Source organism: Periplaneta americana, chromosome 4 (assembly GCF_040183065.1).
Source record: "Periplaneta americana isolate PAMFEO1 chromosome 4, P.americana_PAMFEO1_priV1, whole genome shotgun sequence".
Lineage (NCBI taxonomy): Eukaryota > Metazoa > Arthropoda > Insecta > Blattodea > Blattidae > Periplaneta > Periplaneta americana.
Window position 1 is genome coordinate 204,687,256 of NC_091120.1, and position 13,914 is coordinate 204,701,169.

General features: G+C 35.7%; 1 protein-coding gene across 2 annotated transcripts; it reads left to right on the forward strand.

The window, feature by feature from the left end:
- Positions 1 to 508: 508 nt before the first annotated feature.
- LOC138698664 (zinc finger protein 135-like) lies at positions 509 to 12,601 on the forward strand. 2 transcript variants are annotated; one of them, XR_011331921.1, is made up of 3 exons: positions 509 to 2,586; positions 2,682 to 2,752; positions 6,059 to 12,601. XR_011331921.1 is itself a non-coding variant. In XM_069824810.1 (3 exons), the coding sequence occupies exons 1-3, from the start codon at positions 2,461 to 2,463 to the stop codon at positions 7,074 to 7,076; spliced, it is 1,134 nt and encodes a 377-aa protein (XP_069680911.1). In that variant the 5' UTR covers positions 1,333 to 2,460; the 3' UTR covers positions 7,077 to 12,601. The 2 variants fall into 2 exon arrangements, 1 of the variants encoding a protein (XP_069680911.1); XM_069824810.1 differs by having other exon boundaries at positions 1,333 to 2,586; positions 6,140 to 12,601.
- The last annotated feature ends 1,313 nt before the right edge of the window (positions 12,602 to 13,914 follow it).

Here is a 13,914-nt window from a genome sequence, read left to right on the forward strand (position 1 = left end):
TACTGTTAAAATAGTAAAATAAAGATATCAATATTTGATGCAAATATGTTGACAAGACGACTGACTCTTCTACTGTACACATCCAACTCGTAAGATTTAAAAACCGCTGCCAGATCTTAAAAACCCGCCAGTTTGCAAGCAGAAAGTCCCAGAAATGATAATTTGTAAATTTCTTGACACTACGGTATATCTTAGCAATAATAATAGTAACAATATTTAATAAAATCGAAACTATTTTCTCTAGACCTCCTTACTCTTAAGACTGTATAAACCAGTGATGATTTCATAATGATTTCTGGATCATCAGTACATACACTATTTCTGTCTAGGAAGTAGAGGCTCCAGCACTTGATGGTTACAACAGTGCCGATGTCAATCCTCTCTCGGACTTCACCGGAAATCTAGTTACTGCAGCATGCCCCTAACCATCTTACATCAGCTTAAATAAGTGTTAATATTAAATTGTTTGCTGAAAATCACATTTAGAATAATTTATTAAGATATATATTTTGCATGGCAAAATGGTAAATAATGCCAGAGCTTCGTTAAACCTAGTCTTTCACCTGGACCTGAATGGTTCCGGAGCAGCTATATGCCTTTTAGTTTTTTATTTATTTATCTAATAAATCTTCTAAGTTGCAATGACAGTACTTACAGCGTCCCACTGTCTACATGCACTTCTGCAATCCATTCTCACAAGACAACTTTCCAGCCATTCTTTCCAAAATCTGTTTTGACCTTACCCATTGTGGAAAAAATAAAATAATAAGCACAAATAAAAAAGAACAACAAAAATATAATATAGCAAAACAGCATTGTTCTGTTGCACGGTTCATTCTTCACTTCAATACCACAAGGCCACAAGGGAAGCAAATTTAGCGCATAACCACGAGTCACGATGCAATGACGCCAACATCCACTGATCCAGTGAAGGAGGGGAATCACCATGAATCAACGACCACGCTGTGCAAGTCAGTCGAAGATCGAGACTTGATTGCAATGTACTACGCCAGTAATAAAAATTTGAGACTGGAGACTTAAGATTATAAATAGACCTACATGTGGATAACATCAATTGAGAACAAGAAAAATGCAAATTTCCCCTTCGAAGATACCATGTGAATATATTCATCCATGCCACTTTTGGCACAATTTTAAATGGTCTGTACGCTATGCTCATACATATAATTGATTTTTTCTTTTGTACAATTTGTTATAATTTAGTACAGCCTGTACTTTTTTTATCTATACTAATAATAAATCTGTAACCTAAATTTTTCTGGTAATTTTGCTTTTCCAAAAATAATTGGTGTCAACATGTACAACTAATCATCCTAAAACCAAAAATCGCTTTTTTGAAATTTTTGTTTGTATGTCTGTCTGTACGTTTGTTACCTTTTCACACGATAATGGCTGAACCGATTTATATGAAAATTGGTATATAAATTAAGTTCGTTCTAACTTAGATTTGAGGCTATATGGCATTTAAAATACGTTATTTAAAAGGGAAGTTACAAGGGGGCCTGAATTAAATAAATCGAAATATCTTCCTTACTATTGATTTTCATGAAAAATGTTACATAACAAAAGTTTCTTTAAAACTGATTCCCGATAAGTTTTATTCTATGCAAAATTTTGATAGTACTGATATTTAACGAGATAAATGAGATTTAAAATAACACGTTTTAATTTCGCCACCTAATGGGCTGTAATGAAACGAAAACAAATGACTTCGTCTATAAGGGGCCTTGGACAACAACAAACGGAAGCTATTCGTTTAACATGTTTCTGTGTTTGTATGAAGTAATCTCAGAAGCTCTTCAACTTCCGATGCCTACTCGAGTGCACAATGAATTAACTGCATTTGAGTGAGATTTTCCGCTACTCCAAAACAGTCGCTAGTCCCAAACACGATTTATACGCGTATTTCGAACTGGCAGATCAAGGTCACGTACAAATGTACAGACCACGCTCGAGTCACTAAACTGAAGCATTGGTAATCCCAGCTGACTTTGGTTGAGGAGAATGGTCCAGGAATGGCAATGCAGTTCATTGTTTGACCTTGATCCGTCAGTTCGAAATGCGCTGACAATAGTCGCTAATTAGTTTCTCGATTACCCCGATTTAGCGGCTTTTCCCCCCAAATTGGCGACACTGTTTCCTTGACGTATTTTTTTTCCATTGAACAAGCACAATTTGAATCAAAGCACAGAGCGTAAAACAGTCGATTTGTTCCTGTCGGGGAAGATTTGTATGTAATCTGAAGTGATTAAATATTAAAGAAATAAAAATCAAGTGGTACTGCTGTCATTCTATTAAATTAAAACGCTATTTTACGATCCATGTTCGCCGCAAACGAAGTATCATGTTTTCTGAATTGCTTAATAGAGTAAAATTGTAGGTACAAATATAACTCGGTAAGTTATACCTGATAAGCGTACTGGAACCTTGTTAAAGAGCATGAACATTGTTATTGTTGGTTCCGGTACATTACCAATGCTCTCTCCGAGTGATATAAAGCAAGAAGACAAGTCGCCAAGTGCAATGCCTTCTGTGATTAAATTGGAGAAGAAAGACGAAGGCGAGGTGAGGTAGTGAATATTTCAATATGCCTGACTTTGTAGCCCTTGCTTCTCGGTCATAATGTCCCAAATTCTGATCGAATGTTCTTTGTTTTCTAGGAACAACAGTGGGATAATTTAAAGATAAACACTGAATTAATACAGCAGGAACTTTCGCAACTAGGCACAAGGTAAGACGCTTATAACAGCTCCTGTAATTATTATTATTATTATAGGCGTACACTCTTCTCTTACGTCGTTCGTAGGCGTGTGTCTTATCACGAGCTAATATTCAGGTCATCTAGTTGAGTAAAATATAACAACTTATGGAAATTTATATGCTTTTGCTATACTTGAGGATTGGTTGTATTTAAATAATTGTATACCCCATAACTAAATTACATTTTTCAATCTTGTTTCCATACAAGAAGACTTCGCATGTCAACAAACAACGCAAAATTCTTCCGCGCTCCAACAGCTGATCGGTCCTATGTACGCGCCGGAAAATGAGACAAGCGTCGAGACGTGTGGAGCAATGGCATTGCGATATTTTTTTTGCACGATCGTGTTTTTTCTTGTACTTACCGCTGTTGTATACAGGCCTTGTAAACTGGATTTACAACACTGGGAGCGGCTGCTGTTTTTATTATAGTAGTTATTGCTACAAACTTCCATTATTGAAGGGTTGCCACAATGTCAAAGCACTTTCTTAATACTCACTTATTACACGATGTTAATCTGAAAGATAGAGAGAGGCACGGAGCATTGTTAAGAAGAGGCATGAATTTGTATATCACATAATATCCAAATTAGTCCACACCTGTGGAGTAACGGTCAGCGCGTCTGGCCGCGAAACCAGGTGGCCCGGGTTGGAATCCCGGTCGGGGCAAGTTACCTGGTTGAGGTTTTTTCCGGGGTTTTCCCTCAACCCAATACGAGCAAATGCTGGGTAACTTTCGGTGCTGGACCCCGGACTCATTTCACCGGCATTATCACCTTCATTTCATTCAGACGCTAGATAACCTAGATGTTGATACAGCGTCGTAAAATAACCCAATAAAATAATTATCCAAATTCCAGAGGCTGTACAATACGGTATAGGGAAACGTCATGTATGTATGATACATCAAATGTATATAGAATACAATAAAAGTAAAATGTATAAGTACTAGTACTAAGCAGTAGCCTTAAAAATACGGCATACAGAAATTACGTACAAAGAAAATATCAAAGAAGAATATTATATCTTACGAAAGAATCATATTTTATAATATTAATACCACTAGTATTAATAATGCCAATAGGAGTATAGATATATTTAAATATACTCTGAAAAGAAATTATTAATACAGGTAAAATAATTACCTTTGTTAGATGAATGTTTCCTTTAGTCATTTTTCAATTTTTCTCCTTCCAATTTTTTTTCGTTTAATGTAACAGTTTATTATACAGAATTATACCATTTTTTTTCTTACTCTGTTATCTTTCATCATCTATTTGTTCTTATATTGTTTTGTATGCTTTGTCTAATGGCAGCCTCTAATTTGAGGAAGCACAATAAAATAAAAAAATAAATGTGTCGTGCTCACGTTTCGGACATCTGTCCAATTATTGTTCATGAGATGGAACAACCTCTTTGTATGAGCATTACTACTTGGTATGCTTGAACAAAACAAGCCAGTTTTTTTTTTCAAATTTATAACATTAACATTGTTTGATTTTAAACTGATCAGCACTAAAACTCATTCTTGGCAAGCATTACGTTCTATAAAGACTGCATATTTTAATGCATCTCTTGAACAACAAAACTCATCATATAAATAGTCATCATTCACGGAAAAATTTTTAGAATAGAAATTTTTACATTATGCAAAAATAAGGGAAAAACATGCTCGGAGTGAAGAATAAAATGGGAGCCGGGAGACTGTTAAAAATTAAAGGCAAATATGGGAGATCCCGGGAAATACGAGAGGGTTGGCAACCCTAACTTTTGTCCTGAACACTTTTAGCAGTGGCAGGGTTTACCGGTCAATAAGTATCTTGCCAGTTTCATTCAGTGTAAATGTTCAATTAACTTTTTCATAATTACAGTTCAATAATTAAAAAATTGTGCAACGTAGGTACCAGTAATTAATCTATTGGAAAGTGGCGAGAAGTGTTCTGTTATCTGATTAATGCTGTATGGTGCAATGTTACTTGTTACAATGCTAACATCCAGACATCTGTAAAACAAGTCCTGCAAACTTTTCTTTACCGTAAAGTATTGATCATTGGGCTTATGTTTGAATTGTCTTTTCAACTTTGATCTCAAACGTGATGTTTCAATACTGAGGAAACAATATGTGGCTGGAAATTGCTCATATTTTGAAGAAATGTTGAGTCTGGGAATTATTTATTCTATACTGTTACCAAAGTATAACTATGAACTTTTAACTCCTTCATAATTTTTCTATGTGTCATGTTTTTCCTTATTTCATATTATTTGTTGCAAAAGAGAATGATATTCTCAATACGAGTTGTTGCTGAAGAGAATCCATTCTTGAAAGCAAAGAGTGAGTACTTCACCATTGTGTGGCTTGAGTTTTAAATGATATTTCCTTGTCCTATTATCCATAAATCTGTTCAATTTATTTTTCTTCTAGAAGTCCAGTGTTGTTGTTGTTTTCTAATGCCAGGCATTTGACAAAGTCATTTGACCTCTTGCACTCCAACATTTTTCAAAGATATTATCATGACCAGCACAGATTTTGAGGTGTTCCGAATCCATTTCTTGGTTTGAGTTGCACAATGGGCAGTTAGGGGACTGATATATTCCATTTCTATGCAGGTGTTTGGCCAAACAATCATGGCCTGTTGCCAATCTAAATGCAGCTACAGACGATTTTCGTGGTAAATCGGGAATTAACTGTGGATTTTGATACAGAGAGTTCCATTTTTTCCCTTGGGATTGTGTTATCAAATTTTGTTTGTTGAAGTCTAAGTATGTAGATTTAATAAATCTTTTCACAGAGTAATACGTAGATTTAGTAACAGGTCTGTAAGTAGCAGTGCTGCCCTTCTTTGCTAAAGCATCCGCATTCTCGTTTCCCAGGATTCCACAATGGGATGGTATCCATTGGAATACAATTCTTTTATTGAGTGTTATTAATTGAGAGAGCATTTTAGTAATTTCTGCTGTTTGAGATGAAGGTGTGTGTTTAGAGACTATTGATAGAAGAAGTCCAGTGTTAAACCTGACATGAGCTGGATGAATGGTTTATATTTCGATCAGTGAAAAGAAAACTAACATACACCGTATTTAACATTATTTTGTAGCAAAGCCAAAACATAAGTAGGAATTCTCTTATCCTTGCTTTTACCTGATAGTACTCAAAATGGATTGGCCCCACTTTAATTGCAGATTGCCAGTAATAGTTATGTTGGTCGATGAGGTTCTAAACTCTCAGTTTATATTATGTCTCCAACCATCCTGCATTGATGACGATTATCTGTTCCAGAGTAACCAACCTCGACTCATGAGATAATTAACAGTTTGTATCACACTGGTCCAGCAGTACGACGGGCTTTGTGTGTTTCAGCTTAGAACTGGTGAGTACAGCTGAGGAGCAACACAAGCCCCAAGGGCTGCCTGTTGTGGAGGCTTACATCTGCGAAGTATGCCACCAGTTCTTCAGCGATCCCGAGAAGCTAAGCAAACATCTGGTCTCGCACTCAAAGGACGCTGCGCATGCGCGGAAGAAGCCCAGGAGAGGTCGCACATCGTCCATACCGCGACTGCTGCCACCTCGCGAAGATGTGTCGAAGTGCGTATTCTGCAACGAATACTGCGAACTCTATGATCTCAAGTCTCGAGGTGAGAACCGCTTCCAGTGCGACATGTGCAGCTTGGAGTTCAACTATTATTGTAAGATGATGACTCATCGTCGTACACACACCGGCGAACACTTCAAGTGCGAGCTCTGCTGCAAATCATACCAGCAGCGTTCCAAGTTCACGAAACATCTCAGGTCGCACATTAGGGGAAAGCCGTTTGTGTGCAATGTCTGCTGCAAGGCGTTCCCGCATAGCGGCGCTCTCGTCACTCATCAACGGATACATACTGGAGAAAAACCGTTCACTTGCGAACTTTGCTCTAAATCGTTTGCTCAGATGGGGGCTTTGGTTTCTCATAAACGAAGGCATACTGGCGAAAAACCATTTGAATGCGATATTTGCGGTAAAAGGTTTACAGCAAATAGAAGTTTGCATGATCATAGACATGTTCATACGGGAGAGAGGCCATTCAAGTGCAAAGTATGTAATAAAGAATATTCTCATAGAAATAGCTTTAAGTACCATAAGCGCACGCACAACAAGCTGTTCAAGTGTAAGATCTGTTGCCAGACACTTCCCACGACACGGGCGACGTCACATCTCTTGAAACATGCGCGTGAGGGCGCTTTCAAGTGCGATCTCTGCAAAATGGTGTTCACGGACGCAGAGAGTTTCACCGATCATATTAGTGGGCACTCCTAAAACTTGGGCTTTACGAGAGGGGCTCCAGGGTTTTTTAACGTCGTATCAACTACTGGGTTACTTAACGTTATGGAATTAATGGTGAGGCCGAGGTTTCGTAAAAAATTACCGGATATTTGCCTCACGGTTGGAGAAAACTTCGGAAAAAAACCCAGCAGGTAATCAGCACAAGTGGGAATCGAACCCTCGCTCGAATGCAACTTCAGATCGGCAGGCAAGCGTCTCAGCCAGTGGTGTATTTCTAAACACAAAAGCACTCTGGTTCTGGAATATCAGTAGTACCGGTAGTTTTCTTCGTCATCATCACCATTTCCGTAGGAATACTTAATGGAATGTTAGACGAAAATACAAGGATTCGAATCTAGATATAGAGGGTGTTGAGTCTGTGGAATTGTTTAAATGTGAATAAAATATGAATTCTTATAAATGCAAAATTTTAAGATAATATGAAAATCAAAAGTGCCCTGGCGCCATCCGGCCTCAAAAACAGTACCCTGGCACCGCCAGGTCTGAAGTACACACCTGGACTCAACGGACTGTTGTTTCCAAATTGGGAACTAATAATGGAATGGGTGAATCTTCAGTCCAGCTACGCACAATACACGAGCAAAAAAAATTAGTTGAATTATTGAAAATAACCAGAGTTGTAGCACACTATTCTAAAGACATTACGTGATCACTGCGAAAGTTATAAACCCCCGCAACCCGGCCCTATAGGGTATATCTGACCAATTTTCCAGAAATTTTGACACGAAATCATCACGTAATTCAGTGGTACAATCACTACATTGCATTACGTGGAAGAGCACTCATTTCTTAGATCCTGGAAAAATGTATATCTGTACATATATTACCGGTTGTTCTTTATGGTTGTGAAACTTGGACTCTCAATTTGAGAGAGTAACATAGGTTAAGGGTGTTTGAGAATAAGGTGCTTAGGAAAATATTTGGGGCTAAGAGGGATGAAGTTACAGGAGAATGGAGAAAGTTATACAACACAGAACTGCACGCATTGTATTCTTCATCTGAAATAATTAGGAACATTAAATCCAGACGTTTGAGATGGGCAGGGCATGTAGCACGTATTATGGGCGAATCCAGAAATGCATATAGAGTGTTAGTTGGGAGGCTGGAGGGAAAAAGACCTTTGGGGAGGCCGAGACATAGATGGGAGGATAATATTAAAATGGATTTGAAGGAGGTGGGATATGATGATAGAGAATGGATTAATTTTGCTGAGGATAGGGACCAATGGCGGGCTTATGTGAGGGCGGCAATGAACCTCTGGGTTCTTTAAAAGCCAGTAAGTAAGTAAGTACATATCTACTGAAAACCATGTTTCCAAGGAATACCAAAAGCCTGAACAAAGTAAACCTAATCTGTTACTGATCCTCGACCTTGCGAAACTTGCTTATTTATTTTTCCAGATGTATGTACTGTATATTTGTAAAGATATGTCATCTCTCAATTTCATCATGAAATAACGCGATACAAATCAGACATCAGTCCCGTGTGTGGTGTGTAGCGAGATCGAAGATTCAATTCATAATAAAACACGTGTTAGATTGTAAAGGTGACCCTACCAGTTAGCCCGTAAGCAGTTGTAGATGATCAGCTCTTCTTCTAAACTGTTGATTTTTTTAACACTGCTGTTGCGTTGGAAGTTGTTCAAAACAAGTGAGCATAACCTAATAACATAATAGCGTTGTAGACTAGCATGAGAGTAAGCCCGGATTCGAGTCTGTACACTTCTTTTAATTGATTTTGCACTATTAAATATATGACGTCTTCATGGTGTAGATGCTCTTTTACTGAATTTAGCATATGTTGAAAGATGCTCATAGCAAGTATGAAACTTCATTTAACTATAGCTGATACCCATAGATAAGTATCATTTTCATAGTAGTATGAACTATACAGTGTTGCCAATTCGATTAATAAAAATCCGCTGTGAAGCCGTGCAGAAACTGCTAAATTCCTATATTGTCAATGTAAAATAATATTTTGCCGCTGTGAGTGCTAAAAATACCCGCTAAACTAACGCCGAAAAACGCTAGATCTAGCGGGAAAACCGCTGAATTGGCAACACTGGAACTATATTCTGCAGTATAAGAGTCCCTTCTGACGAGGTCACTTAGCAGTGCCAGTAGTGGCTTGTTAGTGGCGCTGCGAACGTGGATTTGAAGTACCGCTTAATTCGCTAGATTTTTGTAGAGTATTTTTCAGTCTTCCTATGAACATGTACATGGAGGGAGATACACTTTTGCAACTTTGCTCATACAGAGAAAGAATAGACTTAAAAATAGAAGAAGAGTGTACTGGTCTTTGAAAGACAGAATGGAAGACTATTTCAACATTATTTGATGATTTACATTAGGACTATAAAAAAGTTTTTTATCCATGACCATAACGAAAAACATGCCTTTACTAAATACTTTTGCGTTTGTAAAGTAGGCTTTTATTCAACATTATTTTATTCCACTAGTGAGATAAAGACTTTACCTCACAGTTTGAACTTTATCTCACAGTTCATTAGTATTTTCCTAGTACCCGGGCACACATTTGTACTTTTCCATTGAACTATTACTCAAGAAGTTAATATATTAGTTATTAGATGTCACTACCTCTACTTCTTTATTACCACTTCTTAAATATACATACACTCAATCTCTTTCTCTTTTCTCTACCTACTACGTTGTAATTTGTGCATTGCATCCATATCTAATGTCTTTTTTTTTTTTTTTTTTTTTTTTAATTTTGTCATAATTTATCTTTTGGGATGCTAGGAGACTTGAACCTGCAAAGTTGGGTTTATAGGATTTAATTTTAATAACAACACGCATTAGCCAACACTGAGCTAAACAGACACGATGATTAATTACGTTTTAATATTCCTCTTAATTTTACAGAAGTAAAATGTGAAATTATTTTAATCACATTAGTCCCGTGAACACTTCAAAATAATCCCTGAAACTTCAAAAAGATGAAAATACACGGTTAAAATGAAAAAAATATTAAAATTATATAATTAATTATAATTTGTTATTTATCCAACGCCTTAGATACCATTCTTCACTAATCATGGCCTCCTACATCATAACCTACCTAGTACACATATCGATTCTAAAATCCATGCCATGATATTTGATTATATGAGGACTTATTTTCAACATATTTTCTTTTATAAAACAGAATTTTTCGTTATGGTCATGGATAACATTACGTATGGTACTTGTGAGCCTGATCTTTATTGTGCTTGGCTGACGCCTCGTGCTTAAATCTTTCCACTCGCGCAATAAAGATGCACTTACCTCACAAGTACCATAAATAATAATTTTTTTCCGCATGTTTAAGAAATCATTTCAAGAGCTACTAGCATGAATTGTCAATAAAATGCGAAAAAAGAAAAACACGTGGCACAATAGGCTATATACTGTCATGGCGATGTAAGGAATGGTGGCCCAACAGTTGTCTGTTAGCAGTGTGACGGATGAACCACTCATGCGCCAATAAAATAGTGGCCTCACGTGAAACTTAACGATTTAATTTCTAGGACCATGGTGGGAAATGTCACTTTTATTGGCTGTCACCAGCAGTGGAACCAACCACTCGGACTGTCTGCAGCGCCACTATTCTGTGACTTTGTGTGAAGGCCATTATTCACAAGTGGCAGCGCTTCTATGTGGCCTCATCTGTAGGGTCTCTTAAATAATAATGTAGAAAGAAATTAAGAATGTAGGAAGTGTTGCCACTCGAAACGCAGACCTTTCTTATATTTGTTTACATCTACACCAGTGCTAGTTGACTCGGTACTAGTTTCGCTAAAACTTCTCTACTTTTCCCTGTTAGTTGGGAGATTAATCTTACAAAATAGCTTATGTTTTTAGTGCATTTCTATAACGCATATCGCTTAACAGCAATACAAGAAGTTATCACTTCTAATTAAATCCTCTAGAAAGGGATTTGAAGGACTTGTATCCCAGTGCAGGCCTCATTTCTTTACTCTGAACCATATATTGTCCTCACGGTAAAATGTTCCATTATGCTTCCGGTAAATTAGCTTTAATGCCTTTTTACAACAATTTTTCTTCTACTGTTATGACAGTGATAAATTGAAGTCTGTTTCATTAGTTTGTAAATGTGTCGTTCTGTTATATTATTTTAAATACTTTTTTTTTTTTTTTGTATTTTATTTATTTTTTATAATTTAGACACCGGCCAGAGGCCGTTTACCAAAGTTATCTTTGTTTTCCGTTTTCGTTTTCATTTGTTTCCTTTGTTTTTACTTACACTAATACAAACACAACACCCATGCCCAAGGCGGGACTCGAACCCACAACCCTTTGGACCAAGCGATAGAGACATGCCGTGCCCCTACTGCTTGAGCCATCCGGGCCGGCTGTTTTAGTCATTTGTACCCTTTCAGTACAGAAGCAGTTTTCATTAATTTTGTTTCAGAGAGACTGTTTAGGTGTTACTTTTTAATCCTTCATCATCGTCATTTGAATAGCGGCTTGTAATATTTACTGAATAATTTTTCTCAAGGTCAACTGAATGCTATGCTGTACTCTTTCCCTTTACAATCTCTTTAGATGTTGTCTTTGTATATGTTACACAAATGTCGTGACAATCTGCAGGTTTGTTGTATTTGTCTGCCCCAGTATACTTCAGTATTATTATTATTATTTATAAAAATCTGTGTTAAAGACAAAAAAATTAGTTTGTTGTTTGTGAAAGTGTGAACCGACGTTATTGTAACCTTGAAGTCAACAGCCTGTTTAATTTGTAATTAGTTATGACGCGAATGTATTGCAATAAAGAACTTAGAATTACTTTTGCAGTGTCTTCATCACTTGCTGAATGTAACAAGGATATTCTAAAGAAAATCTGCTTTCTCAAAAATTAAGGTAAGACACTAAACAAAGAACATTTACAAGGAGATCATTTCTGTTGAATACATAATAAAACTTTATTTGTTACTAGCCGTACCTGTGCGCTCCGCTGAACCTGTTAGAAATAAATATAAAGTAATTACATAATTAAAATAGAACATTTGATCCAGTGAACATTCGTGTTTGATAGAAGGATAAATCGTTTATTATGTTACTTAATTTAAATTGCATCCAAATAATTAAAATGCGATCATTTTGGTCCAGAGAGCAATCATTTGGTGCAATGACAATTCCTTTAACAGGTTTCTTAATTTTTATTACATGCAACCATAGTTTAATGAAGATTGACATATCATTTAGTTTTAATGTGTATACTTTATATTACTTGTTATAGGTTTCCATTGAATTATGGTAATAACTTAATTTTAACCCTTGTTTTCTACGTCTTCAGTAAATGGCGCTGGGCCCACTATGGTTCTGAACCCTTCAAATAACTTAAACAGTGATACAGCATATACTGTATAGTGGTATTTAATTATATTTCTTTCTTTAGAAAATGTAAGAATTCACAATCTCCAATGTACCATTGCCATGGAATGAATAAATGTGTTTTTTTCCTACTGATAAATTTTATATTTTGAACATAGGAGTTGCTGCAGGAACAACGACGCTATAATCTGAGGCGGCGGTGAAAATGTATTATATTGTTATTTTAAAAGTCTTGTATATCCTTAAATATCAGTCCTATCAAAATTTTGCATAGAATAAAACTTATCGTAAATCATTTTTAAAGAAATTTTTGTCATGTAACATTTTTCACAAAAATCAATAATAAGCGAATTGAAAAATTAAGTATTGACTGAATAGAACTCATTTCTCAATTAACATTGAACTTAATGGAACCAATATGCCTTTGAAAAAAAATAATAGGCGAGATATTTCGATTTATTTAATTCAGGCCCCCTTATAACCCCTCCTTTTAAATAACGTATTTTGAATGCCGTATAGCCTAAAATCTAAGTTACAACGAACTTAATTCATATTCCAATTTTCATCGAAATCCGTTCAACCATTATCGCGTGAAAAGGTAACAAACATCTAGACAGACAGACATACAAACAAAAATTTCAAAAAAGCGATTTTCGGTTTCAGGATGGTTAATTATACATGTTAACACCCATTAGTTTTGGATAATCGAAAATTACCAGAAAAATTTTGGCTACAGATTTATTATTAGTATAGATATATTTATGAAAACTTTTAGTGTGTTTGTGCATATTCTAGCTACAATATTATGCAAAATCATTTGTCTCTTGAATGATTATTTCTTGCTGTCATGATTATGTCTAGTGGCCTGTTACAGTTTCACTGCATCGTTTCAGTGGATGGCCCAAAGAATAATTCTTCTCATAAAAAATAGAAATACTTCAATAATTCTCAAGAATAATTCTATTGTTTTTAACACTAAATTAAGAAACATTGTTTATTAAGGAATGTGTTGAAAGATATGATATTATGAACATGAGATCCTGCACTGAAATAAGAGAAATAGAACATAAAAAAAGTAAAAACAAAACTGCTTTATTAAGGAACCTCTGCAGAGAAACAGGATCCGTTTTGATTTTCGAAATAAAAAATAAATTTACTTTGTTCCATGAAAGTATTTTCCTTGATTGGATTAAATGCAACGTTTTACATTTACAAATTTTAATTTTTCTAAACAAGAGAGAAAAGAATTGAAAATTTCCAAAACGTTGCTGCTTCATGCTGTCCCCATAATGTGAAATGTTGCATAAAAATGGTTAAACAAGATTTAAAAGAACTGACCTTTTTTTCCGAATATTAAATACAATTTACTCATTAATTAGTAGGTCTCCTATCTGGTAATACTAATATACCTAATTAAAGCGACGGGATTTTTTTTTTTTAAGTTTGGTTATTTAACT

Bases quoted from the DNA above. Each gene is read 5' to 3' on its own strand.
- LOC138698664 (XM_069824810.1), top strand. From the start codon at position 2,461: ATGAACATTGTTATTGTTGGTTCCGGTACATTACCAATGCTCTCTCCG. The intron at 2,587-2,681 runs GTGAGGTAGTGA...TTTGTTTTCTAG, and splicing joins AGAAGAAAGACGAAGGCGAG to GAACAACAGTGGGATAATTT. The intron at 2,753-6,139 runs GTAAGACGCTTA...TGTGTGTTTCAG, and splicing joins CTTTCGCAACTAGGCACAAG to CTTAGAACTGGTGAGTACAG.